General features: G+C 59.5%; 1 protein-coding gene across 1 annotated transcript; it reads left to right on the plus strand.

Moving 5' to 3' along the window:
• Positions 1-682: 682 nt before the first annotated feature.
• IKBKE (inhibitor of nuclear factor kappa B kinase subunit epsilon) lies at positions 683-22,175 on the plus strand. Its single transcript, XM_052653982.1, has 22 exons — positions 683-762; positions 1,345-1,433; positions 3,496-3,615; positions 4,270-4,410; positions 4,751-4,880; positions 5,973-6,154; positions 7,193-7,353; positions 8,134-8,244; positions 8,552-8,731; positions 9,348-9,544; positions 10,816-10,880; positions 10,968-11,059; positions 11,183-11,269; positions 12,696-12,771; positions 12,887-12,999; positions 14,670-14,746; positions 17,118-17,157; positions 17,879-17,980; positions 19,356-19,452; positions 20,152-20,264; positions 20,459-20,530; positions 22,142-22,175. Exons 3-22 carry the CDS (start codon positions 3,529-3,531, stop codon positions 22,173-22,175), a joined length of 2,157 nt encoding a protein of 718 aa, XP_052509942.1. The 5' UTR covers positions 683-762; positions 1,345-1,433; positions 3,496-3,528.
• The last annotated feature ends 393 nt before the right edge of the window (positions 22,176-22,568 follow it).

Raw genomic sequence — 22,568 nt, forward strand, 5'->3', positions numbered from 1 at the left:
CCTGTCTGTAAAGTACTGCGCAGTTTCCCAGGCATTCCCAAGTAGGCTCTGCCATGTTGCCCTCACACCCAGCGGGGTAAATGTGACCGTCCTCAGGCCTTGGGTGAGAAGACCATCTGGCAGGGGTCGTGTGCTGTGCTCGAGGTCGCCCTGGAGGGCATAACCTGGGCTCCGGTGCTTCCTCTAAGACCTCTGCAGACTCCCTGGAAAGATGAGTCAGACCAAACTCCTAGAAGTGGCTGGCCAGAGGTCCTGGCCCTCCCTGGGGCTCCTGGGTGTGGGAAGTTGGCTTTCCCAGGCAGTTCTTTACTCGGTTAACTGGCCCAACCTGCTCTGTAGACTGTAGGCTGAGTTCCAAACTTCCCTGCTCAGGCGAACCACAGCGATATACAAAAATAGCACCCCGCGGCCCACCACAGCCGCCCAGCCTCAGTGCCGGGCCTCTTTCGTGGCCCAGACCCGGGTTCTGTCGCCTGCACTTGGGAACTCAGAGCATCCTCTTTCTCCTCCCTGCCAGGCTGGTGGCGGCCTCCAGCTGCCTCTGTCTCTTTAAGAGAGAGAGAAGGAAGGAAATCAGGAAGTGGGAGAGAGCAGAGCGCGTAGGGCTGAGTTCCTGGTGCGGCACACGGCCGCCCATCTTCAGGTCTCCGAGACCCATGGCCACCAGGATGCCACGGATGCGGCCCGTGCAGGGCAGCAAGCCCTGAAAGTCTAGGGGTGCCTCCCAGTCCCACAGCCTGCCTGTCCCTCAGCCGAGATGGGGTGAGTGTGCAGAGTCCATGCTGGGGGGAGGAGGGTTGAATGGGGGCATCTGGGAGCCAGGCAGCTGCAGGACAGCAATCAGCGAAGTGCCAGGGTGCTGGCCGGTGGGGTCGGCTCTGCGGGCTCCTGCCCCCCGCCGCGTATCTCTCTGAGGCTGCTGCCCCCCCGCCCCGAGGTGCCCTGTGCACCATCTCAGATGGGCACCCTTGCAAAGGATGGCTTGGAGGCCCTGAGAGGCAGGGAGGGTTTGTTATGGTGCAGCGGAGAACTCCTATGCTCCCTTCCAAGCGTCCAATGCCAGCCTCCAGCGCTGCCTCTGTAATTTCCTTTTCTGCCTCGCTTCTGGGGCTGACTCTCACCTCTCCCAGGGTCCTGCTCACTGGCCCAAGCCCCTGAGGGGTGGGAGTGGCGAAAACAGTCTCCTGGAGCCTGGTACGGTCTAGGCTGGAAACCCCCGGCTCTGTGGGGGAGGGTGACAAACAGGAAAGGGTTAAAGGGCTGGGGCCAGGAGGCCTTTGATGGAGGCTGAGAATGAACAGCGCCCAGGGGTGCCTCTCATCCGCCCTCCTCTTTCCGGTGCAGCTCAGCTCCTGGACTGGCCACAGACAGAAAGCATAGCACACTCTTACCGGGGAGAGTCTCTGCCTGATCCGGGTTGCGCAGAGAGCAGGGTAAGTGCTTCAGGCCGCTGTAGTGCCTGGAGACGGAGGGGGAGGGGTGGGGCAGCTGGTTCGTGGCCCACCGCCCTCATCCACCCCAGCACCTTCGGGGCACCAGCTGATGCGCTGGGGGCCGCGGAGCACGCACACCTGACCAGATGTGTTGCTGTGGGGCCCTGGGCACAGCCCTGGCTGGACCAGGAGAGAGCCCAGGGCACGCCAGCCCTGTGGTACTCTGCTCTCTGCGCCAGCTGCCCTTCCCTCGCACCTGCAGCTGCGCGAGGCCCCAGAACCAGCCCTGGGGAGGACTCTGGAGGAGCTGAAGCCTCCCCTGGCTGGACATTTGGCCTTGATTTCAGGATATCCTACCTGGTTCCTCAGCCCCGGGCCCGCGGGCTGATTCCTCCACAGCCTCGCAGGGGAAAACCTCACCAGCTCATTTCTGCTGAGCTATTACCTTGTCTTCAGAGAGACTCATCCTCTCAGCAGCTTCTATAAAACTATAAACACCAATCTGTCTTCTGAAACTGGAATTGACCTCTGATCTCTCCAAGTGGCCTCTGGCTCAAGGAATTGACCTTCTTAAGAGTCCCATTAAAAAAATAAAAGCTTACAGAGAGAGGGCTTGAAGCTAAGGAGCTGTGGGATTCCAGGCATAGTGACCCTAGGGTTGACCACCTTTGAGAGGGTAGACCAGGAAGCAGCCTGGGCTAGTCCGGCCTCATCCGAGAGTATCTAGCGGGTGGGGGCCCCTCTCATGAAGATTAGCCCTGGCCCCACTCTTCAGAGCAGCCCCGAATGTAACTCCTGAGGCTGCTCTCTCTGCAGTCAGTTGCTTGAGAGGAACTGGCCTTTGGAGAGAAGGGTGTGGGGGCAAATACGGGGAACAGAGCCGCAGAGGGGTTTCAGATCCTCCCGAGGCCGCCAGAGCTTCTGGATGTGATGGTCTCCTGCCTCCCCCACCCCTCCACACACACACACACACACACACACACACGTGCATACATGCTCACTCACACACACACACACCTGTGCATACAGGCTCATTCACACACACACACACCCGTGCATACAGGCTCACACACACACACACCCGTGCATACAGGCTCATTCACACACAGAGATGCACACATGCTCACACACACACACATGCATACATGCTCTCACACACACCTGTGCATACATGCTCACTCTCACACACACACCTGTGCACACATGCTCACTCACACCCCCACCCACACACACACCCACACCCACGCATACATGCTCACGCACACACACACACCCATGTATACACGCTCACTCACATACACACCCGTGCACACATGCTCACACACACATGCATACATGCTCACTCTCACACACACACCTGTGCACACATGGTCACTCACACACACACACCCCCACACACACACCCCCACACACACACACACCCACGCATACATGCTCACGCACACACACACCCATGTATACACACTCACTCACATACACACACACACCCGTGCACACATGCTCGCTCACACACACCTCCCCGAGCAGCGCTGACCTAGCCAGGCTGGCTTGCTGGCCGTGGCTGACAGCAGCAGGAAGTGGTGGCCCCCGGAGCGCTGGGGAAGGCCCCGGCTCGTGTTGCAATCCTGGAGATTTGTGGTGATGTGGGTGACGCTGTCTGACCTGGAGCCGTTCCTTCAAGCACTTTCTGCTTCCTGGGACAATCCAGGCCTGGATGCCAAAACCCAGAACTCCCAGTGCTGAGGGGAGGCGGCAGAGAAACGGGCTTGTCCCTGCAGAGTGGCCTGCCCAGGGTGGGAACGACAAGGACGTGCGGAGTCGGGAGGGGACAAAGCCCTGCGAGGGGACGGGGCCAGGCTGTGTGCTGAGGGCCTGGTGGTGGGGCTTCTTTTGGGGGAAGTTACTTCATCTTCCTGTGCTTTCCATTTCTGCCCCTGCCCCCTGGCCTCCAGAGTGACTGTGTGGAGCCCCTCCGCGGGGTGGTCTCTGGCACACTTACCGGCTGGGCCCCCAGTGTCCACCCCAGCTCAGGTGCCGCCCTGGACACCAGTGTGCTCTTCAGGGCGGAAGGCGGTCGGCCGGCCGGGAGCGGGATATGCAGAGCACCGTCAACTACCTGTGGCACACGGACGACCTGCTGGGGCAGGGCGCCACGGCCAGCGTGTACAAGGCCCGCAACAAGGTAGGCGCCCACCCGGCCACCCCGCCCCGTGCGCCCGGCAGGTCGGTCCCCAGTGGGGCTGGAGTGTGTCTGGGCAGGCTCCTCTGATCTGCACTGTCTGAGGCAGGGAAGGGGTGCGGGGGTCGGAAAAGGGCTTCTGGGGTGATGCCCACTGGGCACGCTCTGGGGCTGGAGAGAGAGGGACAAAGACGCGAGCCAACGTCCAGGGGAGCTGGCGGCAAATCTGGGAACAGCAGGGGGGCAGGGGGACCCGTTTGGATTTATCCTGCCTTTATCGCCTTGAGGGCTGTACTGGACACGAGATGCACTGCACTGTCTTGGACTTAAGCGCTGAAGCCAGACAGGACGGTGCTGCTAACGCCGGGGAGAGTTAGCTGCCACCGTAGTTACTGCCAGTAGCGACAATAGCAGTAACAACAAACCATCCCCCGCTGGGTATCAGGTGTGCCAGGGTCCTGTCATCGCCCAGTGCTGCAGCAGGCCCGGCCGTGGACCCCCACTGGGGAGGGGAAGGAGCTCAGGGTGGGAGCCCCCATCCCCAACCAAGCTACCCTGGCTCATCCCTGGGGTTAGCTCTTTTGAGTCTGAATGGAAAATGAGAGGCAGGGTGTGCTTCCCAGGGCAGGGGTGCCACTTCTGTTGCCCCCATGACAGAAATCCGGGGAGCTGGTTGCTGTGAAGGTCTTCAACACGGCCAGCTACCTGCGGCCCCGCGAGGTGCAGGTGAGGGAGTTTGAGGTCCTGCGGAAGCTGAACCATCAGAACATTATCAAGCTCTTCGCGGTGGAGGAGACGGTGGGTCTGGTGCTCGGTCAGAGGAGCGCGGTCTTGTCTTTGACCCAGTCGGGTCACGGAATAATAGACTTGGCACATGCTCATCAGTGGGTCACCTGGAGAGGAAGAAAGGCTGCCAAGGGGCTGTGGGCACTGCATAGGAAAATCAGGCTGTGGAGTGGGGCCTAATCAAGGAAGCCTTCCTGGAAAAGGTGACCTTGGGCTCAGTTTGAGGTCAGAAGAGAGAAGGCCAGCTAGAAGTGGAAACCTATAAAATGGGGGCTCTGGGCCCCGGGCCGAGCCACCACAGCTTGGGAAAGGGGAGAAGTGCCCTCCCCAAGACCCCGTCCCTCTCCCACAGGGGGCCGGCCGGCAGAAGGTGCTGGTCATGGAGTACTGCTCGAGCGGGAGCCTGCTGAGCGTGCTGGAGAGCCCCGAGAACGCCTTTGGGCTGCCCGAGGACGAGTTCCTGGTGGTGCTGCGCTGCGTGGGTGAGCCCCTCCCCTCCCCAGTCCAGCCCCAGACCCCGCCCTCAGCGGCAGGCAGAGTCCCAGGGGTGTGGCGTTTCTGGAAGAAGCATCCAGACACAAGAGCACTGGCATCTAAGAGGCGCCCCGCGCACAGACCTGGGACAGACGCTAGTGAGCGGACAGAACCCAGGGTCTGCTTCCTGCAGACTGGCAGTTTACAACTCCAGTTCCAGAGTACAATTAAAGGCGGGTGGTACACCGTTGTCCATGACGGCACGATTCATAACGCTGCTGTGACTCATGATGCTGTTGCTGCTCAGTTGCCCAGTCATGTCTGACTGTCAGTGACCCCACGGACTGGCTCCCTCTCCCTCACCATCTCCTCCTGGCTATTGTTCTTGCCTCTTGGCTATAACAGTAATAGCCAAAGGGCAAAAACAATCCACACGTCAGACAGATGAACGGATAAACAAAGTGTGCAACATGCAAGGGACGGATTAACTAGTGAGCCTTAAAAAAGAAGGAAATTCGCACACTTGGATGAACCTGGAAGGCACTGTGCTGAGTGAAAAAAGCCAGCCACACAAGGACAACTACTCTGTGATCCTTTTTATATGAGGAACCTGGAGAGATTCAGTCCATGGCAACACTAAGTAGAAAGTGATTGCCAGGGGCTGAGGGTGAGGGTGTGGAGAGTGAGTGCTTAATGGGTGGAATTCCTGTCTGGGACACTGACAGAGGTCTGGAGACTCGAGGTGATGCTGCACAGCCATGTCAATGTACTTAATGCCACTGATGCGTACACTTAAAAATTGGTTAAAATGTAAATTTTGTTAGGTATAGTTTACCACAATTAAAAAAAAAGAAAGATGGGGAGTAACTGAGTGCCCTCCGCTGGGAAGCAGAGCCACCATCCCCCTCAGGTTTCCAGGGAACCACAGGCAACCCTGACACTCCACACCCTGCCCCGTGTCCACCTCTGTCCTCCTGCTGTGCCCGAGGCCCCTGGGGACCCCTGGGTGTCACCCTCTGTCCGTGGCTTCTCCCCCGGGATGGGCCCCACCGCTGGGCCGGCCCCGACTGGAGCCACTAGCAGCCCTGCGTCCGTGGCAGCGGCCGGCATGAACCACCTGCGGGAGAACGGCATCGTGCACCGCGACATCAAGCCTGGGAACATCATGCGCCTGCTGGGCGAGGAGGGCCAGAGCATCTACAAGCTGACCGACTTCGGGGCCGCCCGCGAGCTGGATGACGACGAGAAGTTCGTCTCAGTCTACGGCACCGAGGAGTATCTGGTGAGCAGCGTGGGGGCCAGCCTGCACCCTGGGACTCTTGGCGCCCCTCTGGGGGCCCCGTCCAATCCCCCTGGGTCCAGGAGGGTCATCCCTCACCCCTAACCCTAACCCCAGAATAATTCATTCTCTTCTCCCAGGCCAAAAGGTCAGTGCTGAGGCCTGCCCAGACCCCCTTCCAGGCCCCCTGCCCAGACGCCCCCCCAAACCCCTGCCCAGACTCCCTGAATAGACCCCCTGCCCAGGCCCCCTGCAGAGACCCCTTACCCAGACCCCTTACCCAGACCCCCTGCCCAGCCCCCCCTGCCAGGCCCCCTGCCCAGACCCCCCCCAAAACCCCTGCCCAGACTCCCTGCATAGACCCCCTGCCAGGCCCCCTGCCAGGCCCCCTGCATAGACCCCCTGCCAGGCCCCCTGCATAGACCCCCTGCCCAGGCCCCCTGCATAGACCCCCTGCCCAGGCCCCCTGCATAGACCCCCTGCCAGGCCCCCTGGCAGGCCCCCTGCATAGACCCCCTGCCAGACCTCCTGCCCAGGCCCCCTGCCAGGCCCCCTGCATAGACCCCCTGCCAGGCCCCCTGCCCAGGCCCCCTGCCAGGCCCCCTGCATAGACCCCCTGCCAGACCCCCTGCCAGGCCCCCTGCCAGGCCCCGGGCCAGGCCCCCTGCATAGAGCCCCTGCCCAGGCCCCCTGCACAGACCTCCTGCCCAGGCCCCCTGCATAGATCCCCTGCCAGGCCCCCTGCACAGGCCCCCTGCCAGGCCCCGGGCCAGGCCTCCCTTGTTCAGTCAAGCCCTTGATCAGATCCTCGTGGAGGATGGACCCTGCTGCTCACCACTCTCCCCAGAGCAGAGGCTGATAAGCCTGTGGCACACTCACTTAGGAGATGACCCAGGAGATGTATTCTGATGGTTCTGTTTCCTCCTGGAGGTGGGAGAAGGCAGTCTGAATGGGGGGGGGGGGTGGCGAGCGGGGGGCCAGGGTTGCTCAGACCCTTGCCCCGTCCCCCTCCCTGACTGCTCTCTGGTTCCCCGGCGGCAGCACCCTGACATGTACGAGCGGGCGGTGCTTCGCAAGCCCCAGCAGAAAGCTTTTGGGGTGACCGTGGATCTTTGGAGCATCGGGGTGACCCTGTACCACGCAGCCACCGGCAGCTTGCCCTTCGTCCCATTTGGCGGGCCCCGGCGCAACAAGGAGATCATGTACGGCGATCCATGGGGACCCTCGGCAATCAAGGGGACCCTCGGCGACCCACGGGGCAGGGGGCGGGCCTGGACGTCCCGCTGGTCCCTGCTGGGTTCCCCATTCGGCCTCTGGCGGTGGGCCCTGAGGCGCTGGAGTGCACACACAACCCCTTTAGATGCTTGGATGTCCGTCCATCAGTTAAGAAGCCAAGCCTTGTCCCTGGCTGATGGGAGACCACATCCAAGGCCCGTGCTTCCCTTGAGCCCCACCCCAACCCCGTTTGGGCTGACCACATCTCAGCCAAGGTTCCCAAAGCAATCTGCCCAAGGTCACAAAGCCTGCCAGGGCAAAGGACGGGGCGGGGGTGGGCACAAGAATCCAGCCTCCTGATCCCAGGTCCCTCAGGGTTTCCCATTGTCTTATCCAGAGACTGTGGCTGCTCCCATGGAGGGCACCACCAGAGAAAATAGGTTTCAGGTGGATTTGCAGGAAGGTCAGTGCTCCTTCAGCTCAGGGGTCAAAGCCGGCGGAACCCGTGTTAAGTTAGGGAAAGGGGAAGGAGCCTGCCTTGGGTGGGGGCTGGCAGGGTAGCTGGACTTTAGAGGAGGGGAGGGTGGACTGTGGGGTGCAGGGGAGGTGACGGGCACGTTGGGGAGACAGGCGGGCACGGATGAGTGGTGAGGGGCAGACGAAACAGAAAGAGGGGACAGCAAGCCTCCAGGCCGAGTCTGTCCTCTCTTGGAAGCGTCACAGGCAGGGCGGGGGGTCCTGGTAACCTGGTCCTGCCCACCCCCCAGGTATCGCATCACCACGGAGAAGCCAGCCGGGGCCATTGCGGGCACCCAGAGGCGGGAGAATGGGCCCCTGGAGTGGAGCTACACCCTGCCCATCACCTGCCAGCTGTCCATGTGAGTGAGAGCCTGCAGGAGGGGGGATGCGGACCCCAGCCCGGCCCTGGGTCCTCCTCTGGGCAGAGGCCTGGCCCAGCGGGAGCCCCCGCTGGGCCACAGGCTTGGGTTCCCCCCTCTCCCTTCCCAGCCCCAGTTTCTCGCCCTGGAGCTGGAAGACCCTTCTGGCTTTTCCTCCCCACCCCACCCTGCCGCACCCCCTCGGTCCTGGCTCTCCAGGGCTTTCTCACCCGACGCCCCCATTACCTCCTCCAGGAGGTTAAGTTTGGGCCCCCAGCCCCTGACTGTCTCCGTGTCCCGGGGGCAGGGGTCTGCAGAGCCAGCTGGTGCCCATCCTGGCCAACATCCTGGAGGTAGAGCAGGCCAAGTGCTGGGGCTTCGACCAGTTCTTCGCGGAGACCAGCGACATCCTGCAGCGAGGCGTGATCCACGTGTTCTCCTTGCCCCAGGCAGTCCTGCACCGCGTCTATGTCCACGCGCACAACACGTGAGCGGCGTGAGCGCGGGGCCCTGCCTCTCCGTCCCTCCCCCGCAGCCCCGCCCCGGGCCCAGGGGCCTGTCCCACCGGGCTCTGTGGGGCGCTTAGATACGGAAGCTTCTGGGTCCAACCTCAGGTTGTGAAAGTACTAGTTCCGTCAAGTTAACCAGTGTTCCTTGCTGGGAACTTGAGAGATTCAGCAACCTTTACAAAGCTGACGTGCATTAGAAACCTCTTGAGGGGTGTGTGTGCGCAAGCACACGCTCACCGCCAGTGCACTCCCCAGTGGATTACTGGTAGAACCGTTTATTTCTGGAGCTTTCCGGGGGACTAGGTGAGCCCTAGTCCCGGGTGACCCTAGGGGACGAGGCTCCCTAGGTGCCTCTAGGGGGCGTGGCAGGAGCGGCGTGAAGGCAGAGGCCGGACACCGGACTTCGTCTCCATCCGCTTCAGGACACCACCTCTACCCTTTGTCTCTCAACCCTGGAGAGGAAAAAAAACCCAGTCCCTCCCTCTGAAAAGCGGAGCCCAAGTCTTAGCTGTGTGTGGGTCACCCTGACGCTGATTCCTGCCTGTTGACACCCCCTCACCTCCTCCTCTCCTGCCTCTGTTCCTGGTTTTCTAGGATAGCCATCTTCCTGGAGGCCGTGTATGAGCAGACAGGCGTGGCCCCCCAGCACCAGGAGTACCTCTTTGAGGGTCACCTGTGTGTCCTTGAGCCCGGCTTCTCTGCTCAGCACATCGCCCACACCACAGCGAGCAGCCCCCTGACCCTGTTCAGCACAGCCAGCGAGCCCCCCAAGGGGCTGGCCTTCAGGGACCGTGAGTAGGGCCACCCAGGCTGGACCTTTTCTCCTCCTCACTTTCTCTTCCAAGGGCCAGAGGCTTATAATCCAGGATATTGGTTCATTTGCTTTGTGGGTATGTCTTTGGGCCCCCAGGGTGTGGAGGCATCTCTGGGTGCTAATACCATATGTGCCTCTGAAATGCCGTGGGACTCGGGCCGGTGGCTGGACCAACCTGCGTCACGGCATCCAGAGATCTGTGATAGAAACTCCAAGGGAAACAGGGAGGGCTGGATTTCACCTGCTGTCTGCAGTCCATGCCTGATGGGAAGCCTCTGAGTTTGTGTTGGAGGAAGCAGGGGCCCAAGCTGCTGGAGAGAAGGGCAGGCAGTCAGGGACCCAGAGCTCTGTTCTGCAAGTTCTAGCAAAAAATCACTCCTCATTTGAATGATCCCAATTTCATCCTCCTCCTCAGGGTCCCCAAGGCTGGGAGGGGAATTCACCTTAAAACCCCCGAGTGTGAAGAGTGTTAGTCACTCAATTGTGTCCCACTCTTTGGGACCCCCGTGGACTGTAGCCCGCCAGGCTCCTCTGTCCATGGAATTCTCCAGGCAAGAATGCTGGAATGCGTTGCCATTCCCTTCTCCAGGAGATCTTTCCCACCCAGGGAGTGAACTGGGGTCTCCTGCATTGCAGGTGGATTCTTTACCATCTGAGCCACCAGGAGCCCCAGTTCACTCAGTCCTGAGGGACTCTGCAACCCCGTGGACTGGGTGGGAGGAGTGGTTTGAGTCTCTTCTCTGCGGCCCTGGCTGTCGTTCTCCAACGTGGGCACAAGGGGGCAGAGAGGGACTGCAGTTGTGAGAAAAGCCCCGTGACTGTGCACGGCACTTAGTCACGTCCAACTCTGCAACCCCATGGACTATACAGTCCTTGGATTCTCCAGGCCAGAATACTGGAGTGGGTAGCCTTTCCCTTCTCCAGAGAATCTTCCCAACCCAGAGATCGAACACAGGTCTCCTGCGTTGTGGGCAGATTCTTTACCAGCTGAGCCGCCAGGGAGGCCATAAAGAAGCACACTTAGGGCGTTTAAGGTGTGCTGCGATTCATGGGGTCGCAAAGAGTCGGACACGACTGAGCGACTGAACTGAACTGAAGGCTTAGGAGGTGGGGCTCTAGGCAAGCTGGGAAGCTGGAGGCGGCCCATAGGCGGTGCAGGCCGAGTGTGAGCTGGGGCTGGGGAAGATGCGCTCAGACCTTGCCCAGGGCCAGACGGCCGTCCCTCTCTGACCCAGTCTTCATCCGCAGCCGCTCTGGACGTTCCCAAGTTTGTCCCCAAAGTGGATCTGCAGGCAGATTACAGCACAGCTAAGGTGAGGGAGCGGCCGCCGGCTGGCAGGGAGGAGGGTTCTGCAGGGGTCGGGGTGCAGGACGTCACCCTGCCCTGCTGTGTGTTTCAGGGCATCTTGGGTGCCGGCTACCAGGCCCTGCGGCTGGCACAGACTCTGCTGGGAGGGCAGGAGCTGATGGTTCGGGGGCTGCACTGGTTCGTGTGAGTGCCCTGAGGGCCGGGTGGGCGGGCAGGAGAGGCAGCCCAGGCCCCCTTCAGCACCGCCCTGGGGCTGGGCCCTCGGTTCTGGGAAAGAGGAGGCTCTGATCGGGTTCCCTTCGGCAGGGAGATGCTCCAGGCCACATGCAGGCGGATGCTGGAGCTCTCGAGCATGGCTCTCCTCTTCCTCAGCAGCAGCCTCGGCCCTGAGAGGTGGGTGTCCCGCCTGGGGAAGGGCCGCAGCGGGCGCAGGCCCGGCCCCTCCTCTCTGTCTGTTCCTCCCCGGGGCTTTCCAACAGTGCCCTTTGCCTCCTCCTGTCCAGAGCTGCCAACCTCCCTGCCAGGCTGAGCGGAGAGGGCACGCCCCCCTCTTCCAGCTGGCTGCACTCACCTCCCCAACTTTCCAGTCCCTCCGGGCAGTGGGCCTGTGAGGACCCTGCCCCTCAGGCTCCCAGGCAGCCCCCTGCCTCCAAGAGAAGGGGCCTCTGTCCTCCCCGTCCACTCTCTGAAAAGTGAGACCCTCAGCTGCCCTGGGCCCTGGGGCAGGGCTCTGGGAGAAGCACCCACACCCACACAGGGCCCCTGGGGCCGCAGGACAGAGGTGCAGGCAGGCTCATCCCCAGAACCCTCCTCCCACCTCCCCTGGGCCTCTGCGTCCTCGCCTCCGAGGACTCCCTGCCCCAGTCCTGGGAGCTGCACACCCTCCACCCTCTGACTTGGGCCAGTTCAGGGTGATGGATTTGGAAAAGGGAGAGACTGGGGAGGAGGAAACCAAGCTGCAGGAAACGAGCTGCAGGAAGGGTCCGGTGGCCAGCGCACTGCTGGGCAGGTGCCCGCGCTGCGGTGCAGCTGGGAGAGGGAAATGAGCCGCAGGAAGGGTCCGGTGGCCAGCTCACTGCTGGGCAGGTGCTTAGACACTGCAGGTGTGGTGGTGAGCAGACCTGCCCTGCCTTCAGGGAGCCCCCACCCATTCGTGCCTGATTCTCTCCAATCCTCCTTCCTCCGCACCCCCGCCCTCTCATTCCCATGCCAAAACACACAGGATTCTCCTTCCCTAATTATTATGGTATAAAAACAGCATATTCTGATATGTTAATTGTGCTAAGTTAGAAAATACAGACCAGCAAAAATGAAATTAAAATGCTTTATCCTGCTACTGTAGAGACACGATATCTGCATATATCCTTCTCAGGGGTTTTCTGTTACCTGTGTGTTAACCAACATGGCATTTCCCTGTGCCTGCTATTTTATAACCTGCTTTTCTCCGCTTATGACCCTCGAGGTCAGTACATTTCATCTGTACACGGGCGTGTCCATGTCCAGACTTCCCTAGTCAGCCCCCAAGTGTTCTTTTCTGGCTGGTTCCACCCCAAACCAGGATCCAATCCGAGGCCACGCTTGGTGTCTGGTGGTTGTTGTTGAGTCACTAAGATGTGTCTGACTCTTTGTGACCCCGTGGACTGCAGCCACCAGGCTTCTCTGTGCCTGGGATTTCCCAGGTGAGAACACCGGAGTGGGTTCCATGTCCTTCTCCAGGCGAACTTCCTGACCCAGGGATCGAACCCGCGTCTCTAGCTTGGCGGGTGGATTCTTTGCCACTGAGCCCGTTCCTTACGTCTGTTTTCACCCTTCCCTCGAGGTTTAGCGGCATGGCTGGGGTGCCTGAGCTCCAGGACCTGAAGAGGACCGCAGAGCTGAGGTCCAGGCTGCGTAATGTGAGTGAGGCTGGGCTGATGGGCGGCCAGGAGCAGAGCTGAGAGCGGGGGTCTGGCCAGGCTCCCATCCGAGCCTCACTGAGGACCCCGCGGGGTCTGCCTTCGTGTCCCCCAGTTGGCTGAGGTCCTCTCCAGATGCTCCCACAATATCACGGAAACTCAGAAGACCCTGAGCGACCTGCGCTCTGAGCTGGTGAAGAACCGGGATCAGGTACATGAGGACAGAAGGTCTGTGGGATTTTCTTCTTGGCGGGCTGGAGGTGGGGCAAGGGCGGAGGCCACAAAGGGCCGGGTGGCCCCGTTAGGAGTCAGCCCGCCTCCCCTCTTCTCTTGGCGAGGATGCTGGGGTCTGTGGGTCGGGGCGGGGAACCCAAGGCCTTCTCGTGGAACTGGCCAGAGGAGGCAAGGATCTGGGGTCCTGCCTCAGCTGGGAGTTAGTGAATTACGAGTCTTAGAGGTGCCATCGGAGAAGGCAGTGGCAACCCACCCCAGTACTCTTGCGCTCCTTTTATAGATGATGAGGCTTCCTCTGCCCCGAGACACAGCCAAGAAATGACAAAGGACAGGGCCCCAGGTCAGGTCTGCCTGCTTCCAGAGACTGTGTGTTTGGCCTACACCAGGGATTTACCCCCCTGAATCCCCAGTCTGCATTCAGACAAACAGGAAAATCCCCATCATCCCTTCCCCCACGGCCTGTATGTGGAGCCCCTGCCTGCCACCTGGGCTTTGACCAGGGCATGGCCCACTCCTGCAGCCTCGACAGTCACTGTCTGCACAGATCCACACGCTCAGGTCCCCATTTCTGAATTCAGAAAGCTCTGAACACCAAGGAGCTGATTCTTCACTGTCTTAGCTGCAGAACCTGCCCTAAACTGACACGAGGCTCTGCCTGGTCTTTCTTTATCCCACTTAAGTGACCGTTCTTATGGTCCTGAAGGTTGAGGGTGTGTGATGACAGGTGCTGCCCTAGACCCCCAGGGGGGTCCATGATACAGTGTATGTGTGCTGACCCACCCTTCTCAGATCAGAGGGTGGCTCTGAATTTGGAACGATCCGGCTCCAGCCTTTTGGATAGACTGGACCTAGGGTCTTGTCCACCCCAGATGCCAAGTTGGGGAGGGTCCTGGGGTCCACAGGATCCTGGGAACAAGCGTGGGCTCTCCAGAAACAGCGGAGACGGGGTCCTGGGGGGAGCTTCAGGGAGGAAATGAAGCCAAACAGGCCGGGGCGGGTGGGGAAGAACTGCCCTCACACACCCCAACATCTCAAACAGGGTGTATCCTGAAAAAGAAAAAGCAGAAACAGTAATGACCTTAGAGCCCAGGCTGAGAGGGTAGAGAGGTCATCTCCTGAGCTCCCCGTCTACAGGCAGGACCAAGGACCTGGATTCATCCTCGTTTCAAACCAGGGTTGTTGCTTCTTTATTTAACTTCCTTCTCCGTGCACAGAAAACACGACTTTAGCTCTTGCCAGGGGAGAGAAGTTCCTGCTGGGCTCTGGCATGCAGATGCCACCACCTCTCCTGTTCCGGGGCCCAGCGCTCCTTCCCAGAACCTCTTCCCAAGCCCTGTTAGGCAGCAAAGGCCACCTTCCTGCCGCGCGTCCTGCCTGGCTTCTTCCGCGCGCGCGTGTGTGTGTGTGTGTGTGTGTGTGTGTGTGTGTGAGCGAGAGAGAGAGAGAGAGAGAGAGAATAAACACAGGAATGAGAAATGACTAGCTAAGCAAAAGATGCCTCAAACAAACAGAAGAGTCACCCCACTCCCAGACTGGCCCCCAGAACTGTGGCCCCCCAAAACGAGGCTCCTTCTGCAGGGAGACAGCCCCGTTCTCCCACAGCCATCCCCTGCCTCCCTCACCCTTGACCCGTGTGGTTCGATTCTTCTGTCTCCTGCCCACAGCATCCAGCAGATTCAGTGCTGTTTGGACAAGATGTACCTCACCTACAAACAGTTCAAGAAATCCAGAATGAGGCCAGGTGAGCCACAGGAAGGGCAAACCCCCTCCTCTCCCCTCCCTCCTTCCCTCCGGTTAGCTGGCCATTCCTAATACCGCAGCAGCATCGGGTGGTGCAGCTGGCCTGGGGTACGGGGGGTGGGGAGGGGTGGGGGGCTCCCTGCAGACCACTGGCCTGAGCCTTTCCTGCACCCGTTGCCACCTGGGGGCTCTGCTGAGACCTGGGTGCTATAGGAGAGGCGGCCTGACCGAGACCCCCCATCTTTGCAGAGCACTTTACGGTTTAAGAAGTGCTTCCCTGTCTGTGTCTCTGGCTCACTAAGGTCGTCAAGCTTTCCAGAAAGGGGAGGATGGGGAGAAATACCAGTTAGCGTCACTGGTGCAGGAAGGGGAGCCTGGGGAGGCCCCAGCTGACTCGTGGGGTTAGGGAGGTAACACACTCCAGGAACTGGCCCTCTCGCCCACATGCCCCTAGCATTTCCTCATGTGCAGGGAATCACCATTTGAGGGCATGGGCTTGATTGTAAAGCTCTCTTCCACCCCTAAGATTATCTAAAAAGTACTGTCCCATAGAAATATAATGCCAGGCACATTTGTAATTTTAAGTTCGCTAGTAGCCAAAATGTAAAAAGTAGAAACAGGTGAAATTTACTTTAATAACGTATTTTATTTCACCCAATATGTTCAAATTGTCATTTCAGCATGTAATCAATGGAAACAATTATTAAAGAGATATTTTACAGTCTTATTCTGTGCTAAGTCTTCACAGTCCCACGTGTATTTTACACATACTGGACATCTCTATTCAGAAGCTAATTTCTTTAACAGAATTACATGTACTTTTACCAGAACAACAAAGCTGTGTTTGATAGGGAAAAAATGTTGCACACTGCTTTAGTTTTTAAATTTAATCAAATTCGTTAAGTTAAAACAAAAATTCAGGTTCTCCGTCATATTAGCTGCACTGGCCACACTTCAAGTTCAAAGCAGCCACACGGCCGCCGTGTTGGACATGCAGTTTCTGAAAGATGACGGTCTCTCCTTGGGAGCCTCAGTTCTGCCTCTGGGTCTGACCTTGGAGGGAGCACAGCTCAGGAGATGGGAAAACCAAGACTGCCCTGTTCCCTGAGGCCAGGGGGCCGTGGGCTCAAGAAGCCTGGCCCGACACCCAGCTGACCACCTTTGCTGTGACGTTAGGAGCCCTCCGGAGGTTTCTCTGCCTCCAGCACTGGAATCCCATCATCCTGTGACCGCTACACTCTGAGCACCTCCTGTGTGCTGGGCACTGTTCTATGGACAGTGCGTATATTTTTTAAAACTATGTGATGCTCATAAAAATCGTAAGACACTGTTAACCTCCCCATTTTATAGATAAGGAAACTGAGACACAGGAAAGGTAAGTAGCCCAAGCAACCTGGGTCCAGCTGCTTTGAGCCACCCCATTTTACAGCCTCAAAAAGAATTTCACTTGTATCAGTCTGTAAGAGTCCTTTATTCAAGTGTGTAAAGAACCAGGACAAATGACGCTTCACTGCCAACACCTGGGGAAAGATGGCATTGTGGAAAATGCCCAGTCATTTTCAGGGCACTGTCTCACTTTCCCTTCACTCCCATCCTGTGGGTTACAAATGACGGATAAGGCAAAAATCAATTGCCTACAGCGCCCTTCTATGGTAACAGAAGGGAGGCAGACCTGGGCCTCGTCCCAGATCGCCTGGACCTCACAGTCAACTGAGCGCAGGGCCCAGGGCAAAGAGGCCAGGGAGGGAGGCGATTCGCTATCAGGGACTCCCAGTGGCAGGAACCGCCTTACCACGTCGTTTCTGCCGCTAACCAGAGGCCATTCCCCTGGAGTCCAGGAGAGGGCAGCACCTCCCCAGTGCAGAGAGCATTAGGGTGCAGCCCAGGCAGTGAGAAGCTCAGCCCTGCGGGCCGCGTGCTGGGCTGAGAAGGGAAGGTCAAAGGTGGTGGCCTGGCTTAGGCGACCCCCTGCTGCAGAGCCCAGCTGTCTGCAGCCTGAATATCCAGGGATGGAGTCCACCAGCTGTTAGCATCTGCCTTGCTGGGAGGAGGGCTGGATGAGGCATCAGGGCTGACTACACGTCCTTCAAGGCCCGTCTCATCCGCCGGTGCCCACTTGGAGCAGTCCCTGGGCGCCCGTCCCACCACCCCCGATGCGTGGGCTTGCCTGGCCCGCGTGGGCCTCTGCCTGCGCATAATGCAGGGTCTTGGGTGCTAGTCTCCCTCGGCCTGTCCTTCTGGCTCTGCGGGGCTGGGAGCATCGGGCAGGGCCCAGGCGGCTGCCTTCACCCTTGCCGCTCGCCCGGCCCTCGCGCCGTTCTGCTCTGCTGACCGATCGCACGCGTGACCTCGGCCCTGTCTGTCTCCTTCAGGGCTGGGCTACAACGAGGAGCAGATTCACAAGCTGGATAAGTGAGTGGCCTGTGCCCCAGCAGGCGGGTGAGCCGGAGGGTGGGTGTCGCCAGGGGACAGCGAGTCTCTGTGCCAGACAAGAGGCGGTAAAAGGCCCCGGCCCCAGGCCCCAGCTGGGCAGGAGGAAAGCTGGGGGGCACTAACTCTGGGGCCGGGTGGGGGGTGCGTTTCTCAGCAGCAGTCTTGATGGGACTGGATTGACACCTGGCATGAACACGATTGTGTGAGGGCTTTCCTTCCCTGGCGCCCTCGCTGATTAATCACGGACCGCTTTCCGCTCTGGGCTCTTTCTGCTCTGGCCCAGGCTCTCCTTTGGATGTCCCTCTGCTTCTCTGTCTCCTGGACACTCTCTTCTTCCAGGAAGCCCCCCTGACTTCTTACTTATTTGAGGACTCACTCTGCCAGTAACAGGCCTGCACCCCTGACCACACACACACACACACATGACCATCTCTCCTTCCCTCTGGGGCTGAGCTCAAGCATGTGTGTGTTTCCCGAGACCCCTGATCCTTCTCGCACATCCCTCTGCTGGGGTGTGCTGTGTGCTGGCCGCTCTGACCATCGCCGTGCATGTGAGCGAGCGCCGTCGCCTCCTTGGGGGAGGTGGCCCTGCTCTAGACCGAGGGGACGGACACTCGGGCACTGGAGGCGCCGGGAGTCTAAGCTTGTGCCCCGGTGGCTCTGGCTGCTCATCTCTGTGCCTCGGTTTCTGTCTTTTCAGGGTGAATTTTAGTCATTTAGCCAAAAGGCTCCTGCAGGTGTTCCAGGAGGAGTGTGTGCAGAAGTACCAGGCCTCCCTGGTCACACACGGCAAGCAAATGAGGTAACACTGGCCCTCCCTTCTGAACTCGGTTCCCGGGGCCCTCCAGGCCTGGCCCTTCCTCAGGCAGCCCTGGGCTTTGCAGAGCCCCAGCTGAGAGGGAGGTGGTTCTAGAGGAACAAAAGCAACAGCAGAGAAAGGTGGTTCTGTGGCCCTGGGTGGACCAGGCCCTCTGCTGGGCGATTTCTGTTAACTCATTTAATCTCACAAGGCCGGCCCTCCGCAGTGGATACTCTCACCCCATTTCACAGATGAGGAAACTGAGGCTCTCAGAACAGCTGCTTCCTTAATACCACACCACTAGTAAATAGCAGACCCAGGTCTAGCATATGGGTATGACCGCGTCTAAAATCTAGATTCTCTCCATCGTCCCAGGTGGTTGTGTTCAGAAGCCCCCTCTCTGGGGACTGAGACGAGGACACGTGGCCTGGAAGCAGGGCCAGGCGGGCCCCCATGTGGAGCCCCCTCCAGGCTGTCCCCTGTGGGAGTGCATGGTTTCTGCCCCTCAGACAAGCCCCTCCCTGAGCCGAGAGGGCCGCTTCCCAGGAGCGGCGGGTTCTGAGGATGAAGAGGAGACTCACCTTAGAAGACAGCTTCCGCGACCCCCATTGGAGGCCACCCCCCATTCTGATCTAACAGTCTGGAGATGGGCTTGGCCGGCGGCGTTTGAATGCTGCTCAGTGATTCTGACGCGTCACAGGGCTGAGAGTCGAGCAGTGGCTGAAGCCTCCGGGAGCTGGCGTCCTTTTAATGTTGTGGGGGCAGTGTCCTTGCTCACTCCCTCTGCTTAGAGAGAAAAGAGAATTCTTAAGAGTCTTTTTAAAATTAATTAACTTATTTTAATTGGAGGCTAATTACTTTACAATATTGTGGTGGTTTTGTCATACTTTGACATGACTCAGCCACGGGTGTACACGTGTCCCCCATCCTGAACCCCCCTCCCATCTCCCTCCACATCCCATCCCTCTGGGTCATCCCAGTGCCCCGGCCCTGAGCGCCCTGTCTCATGCATCGACCTGGACTGGCGATCTGTCTCACATATGATAATATATATTGCTCTGGAAATGGGGGCGTCAGCAGGCCCCAGTCTGAGCTCCCCAGAGCGGGTGTCTGGGCTCTCTGGAGCCTGACCCAGGCCCTCGCTTACTAAGCTCGCTGGCTTGTGCGCCCCAGCCTGGGAGGGGCGTGCGGCCCCCACGGTGCTGGTGCTGCCAGGACCCTCGTCAGCACCCTTACCTGGGGCAGGTGTGGGCTGAGGGCTCCTGGAAGGGCAGGGGCAGGGTGGGCGGCCAGTGCCCCAGCCTCCACGTGGGAAGCCTCTCCGTGTCTGTGCTGGCCGGCAGCGGGCCGGGCCCTGACGCCTCTCTGCCCTCTCCAGGCTGCTGCACGAGACCAGGAGCCACCTGCGCCTGGTGGGCTGCTCTGTGGCTGCCTGCAACACGGAAGCCCAGGGAGCCCAGGAGAGCCTCAGCAAGGTGGGCCACGTTGGGGCCCTAGCCGTGCCAAGCAGGGCCGCGCCAGTCAGACGCGTGGGAGGCATCCGGGCCATTCCCCTGCCTCAGCAGAGCCGTCCTTGACCACGTCCGAGCACTCTGGTGTGGCGTGGAGGGTCTCTGGCCTGCCAGGATAGAAGGCAGTGCCCAGCGTTCTCAGAACAAGCGTGCTCACTAACAGGGCAGAGGCTCCCAAACCCTGGGACATCTTCTGGGCCCTGTTCAACCTGGGAGGCTCCCCGAGGGAGGTGACCTGAACACTCCTTGGTCGTCTGATCTGTTCTGCTCAAAAAGACCAACTCAGGCAACTCTGAGAGGCCATTTGCGTTGCCAGCAGGGACAGAGAAGGGCTGTTCTTCAAGGAGTAAGGCCCACACAGCTCCTCCTCTCCCCAGCACTGGACACATTCTTTCAGAGACAGTGCTGGGCTGCCCCCACCCCTTCTCTACATCTTCTGACTCGACTGTGTCCTGACAGGTCCAGGTCAGACACAGAGGGTAGCCTGACAGTCTGCACCCCAGGCTCCCAGGATAAGAAGGGGGTGCTTGTGGGAAATTCTTGACACTCCAGGGATGTGGGCTGGGGATAATTTTGTTATGCATTTCTTATGCCTCCCCGCACCTCACTGCACCCAGCACCTGAGCTGACTTATCCCTTCTGACTAAAGTATGGCTCTTTCAGATCCTTGACCGACTATCTCACCAGCTCCTGCAGGAGAGAACACAGGGGGCTCAGGCCTCCCCACCCCCGACAGCTCCTTATCCCAGCTCTGCGCTGAAGGACCTAGTTCTCCAGTAAGTGCCAGAGATGGGGTGTGTGCGTGTGAGCATATGTGTGTATGTTAGGGGCTTTGCCCCTTGCCAGGCCCGGGAGGCGGGAATGAGGCTCGGTGGGGCTGTGGGGGAAGAGGGGGCTCCCAGGAAAGGTCTAGGTGTAGGCTTGCCTTGGTGTTTAGCCACCACTGCCTCTCTTGCTTGGCCTTGAACAGCATGCAAGAGCTCTGTGGGGAGATGAAGGTGCTGGCGTCTGACCTCCAGGACAACAACCGCATCATCGAAGGGTGAGGAGTCCCCGCTGTGCAGGGGGTAGGGAGGCCCGGTGCTCAAGCAGTCCTTGCCCCAGGGGCACAGGCCCCGTGCCTGCCCAGGCAGGTGTGATGACCGGGGTCCACGGTCCAGGGCTTTGACCTTGCCCCCGGGTTAGTTGGTGTGCTGACCAGGTGGAGGCTTTCACTGTGGTCTGGAGGATGTGGGTGGGCCTCAGGGCGGTGAGGGATGAAGGCTGGGAGGTATGTGGATTTGTGGCCATGTCCAGCTCTGCGTGAACGTGGCCTCTGCCTGACGCCCAGACCAGCTCCTTTAACCGTATGACCATCCTCAGAGTGGCAATGACCCAGGAAACACAGAGCAGAGCTGGGAGAACTGGCCCGGCCTGCAGGCCCCATGTTAGAGGCTCTGCGTCATCGTCAGACGGGAGTCCACTCCTGGGCTGGGGGAGGGTGGAAGTCGGGGGGATACTGGCAGATGCAGTGGGGCTCAGCCTTTGGGTTTTGTGTAAAATTCACAAAAGAAAGCTGGAGAATAACAGAGTGACCAGCTTCTCATATTACCAAGTAAGCACCATTGGAAGGGAAAAAAGCCCTGCCATCTAGAAGTCTCACTTTCGAAGGTGCGTTTGAACACCAAAGAGAAGGAAGGACACAATCTCAGAAGCAGGGGTGATCCCGTTTACACACATACACACTCACACGTGCATGCACGCACCTCCCACGTCTTCCCCATCATCCTTACGCCTGTCACTTCCCCACCTGGGGACCAAAGAGTCTGCAGAGACTCCTACAAAATGTGGCCTGCGTGCTCCTCACCCACAGTGCAACCCCGGGAAGTTTCTTTGGCTCTGAGCTCGACCACGTGCACAGAGATTCCACCTCCTGGTGCTAATAATGAAGGGATTAAACAGGATGAGAGACGCACTCTGCTGGGAGGGAAGGGTACACAGAGCCGGGATTCACTAAACGGTAGGTGTTCCCTGAGGTCACCAGAAGGTAGGGAAGCTGGGAGCAGAGCTCACAGCTGCCCCTGGCGTTTCAGAGGGCTCTTGGGTTGAGGAGGCATCCCATGTCGCATTCCAGCAAGAGGAGAACCCATCCTCCTAAATACCCACAGGGAGAAGATTTGACAGCTTCTTAGAAAGATTTTCCGAGACAGCCCTTAGGGACAGGAAGTTCTAATTTTAGTGCCAACATAAATTTTTCTTGCTGCGATATGTAGTCTATTTACAGAGAGCTCACATCTGTATTTTAGTGGATTTTTACTTCCTGATTCAGAGCTGTAACCAAAGAGCCTAAAGAAACCGTCTATTTCCCCTCCTCTTAACCCGTGGCCACATTGGAGTCCCCAGGGGAGCTTTCAAAAAGAACGGATGCCTGGGTCTTGGCCTCAGAGGCTCTGACTGCTGCTTGGAGTTGGGGATTTTCATAAGCTTTCCCAGTGATTCTAAGGTGTAGCCAGGAATGAGAATAGAGTTCTTGTCAGGAAGACACAGGCACTCTGGGAGGAGAGCGGAGGGCCTGACTGGCCCACTGCCCCGAAAGCTGATGGTGCGGGGCCCCGGGTGGGGTTCCGGCTTCTCCACCTGGGCAGGAGACACTAACCGCAGCCTTTCTTTACAGGCTAAGCAGGGTCCCACTGGCTCCTGACCTCTGAGCTTGGGGATGTGCCTGCGGCATCCTGAAGCATTACGGTCGTTCAAGCACTGCCCGCACCGGGGACCCAACAGGACGGTGCCGGGTCCACCTCACCAGCCTACCTCCCTCCTGGCTGACGGCCGGGAGTCGCCCAGCATTACCTTCCGCTACCTTTCTGGGGGGCAGCGCAGCAGGCCCGGGAGCTCCGGCCGGATCCCGGGCTGGCCTGCGCCCTGCACGAGCCGGGGGCCAGCCCCTCTGTCTTCCTCGCTGTACAGCGAACCTGCCGGCCCGTGGGGGCCAAGGCTCCCGGACACCCTCCCTCCCCCCAGCCCTGGTGTGCAGGGCTTCACTCCTCAGGGAACAAGACGGGGCCTCCCGGGGGCTCCCCAGGGGGCAGGGCAGACGACTC

The sequence above is a fragment of the Budorcas taxicolor genome, chromosome 16, assembly GCF_023091745.1.
Source record: "Budorcas taxicolor isolate Tak-1 chromosome 16, Takin1.1, whole genome shotgun sequence".
Lineage (NCBI taxonomy): Eukaryota > Metazoa > Chordata > Mammalia > Artiodactyla > Bovidae > Budorcas > Budorcas taxicolor.

Bases quoted from the DNA above. Each gene is read 5' to 3' on its own strand.
- IKBKE (XM_052653982.1), top strand. From the start codon at position 3,529: ATGCAGAGCACCGTCAACTACCTGTGGCACACGGACGACCTGCTGGGG. The intron at 8,732-9,347 runs GTGAGCGGCGTG...CTGGTTTTCTAG, and splicing joins TATGTCCACGCGCACAACAC to GATAGCCATCTTCCTGGAGG. The intron at 20,531-22,141 runs GTGAGGAGTCCC...CTTTCTTTACAG, and splicing joins AACAACCGCATCATCGAAGG to GCTAAGCAGGGTCCCACTGG.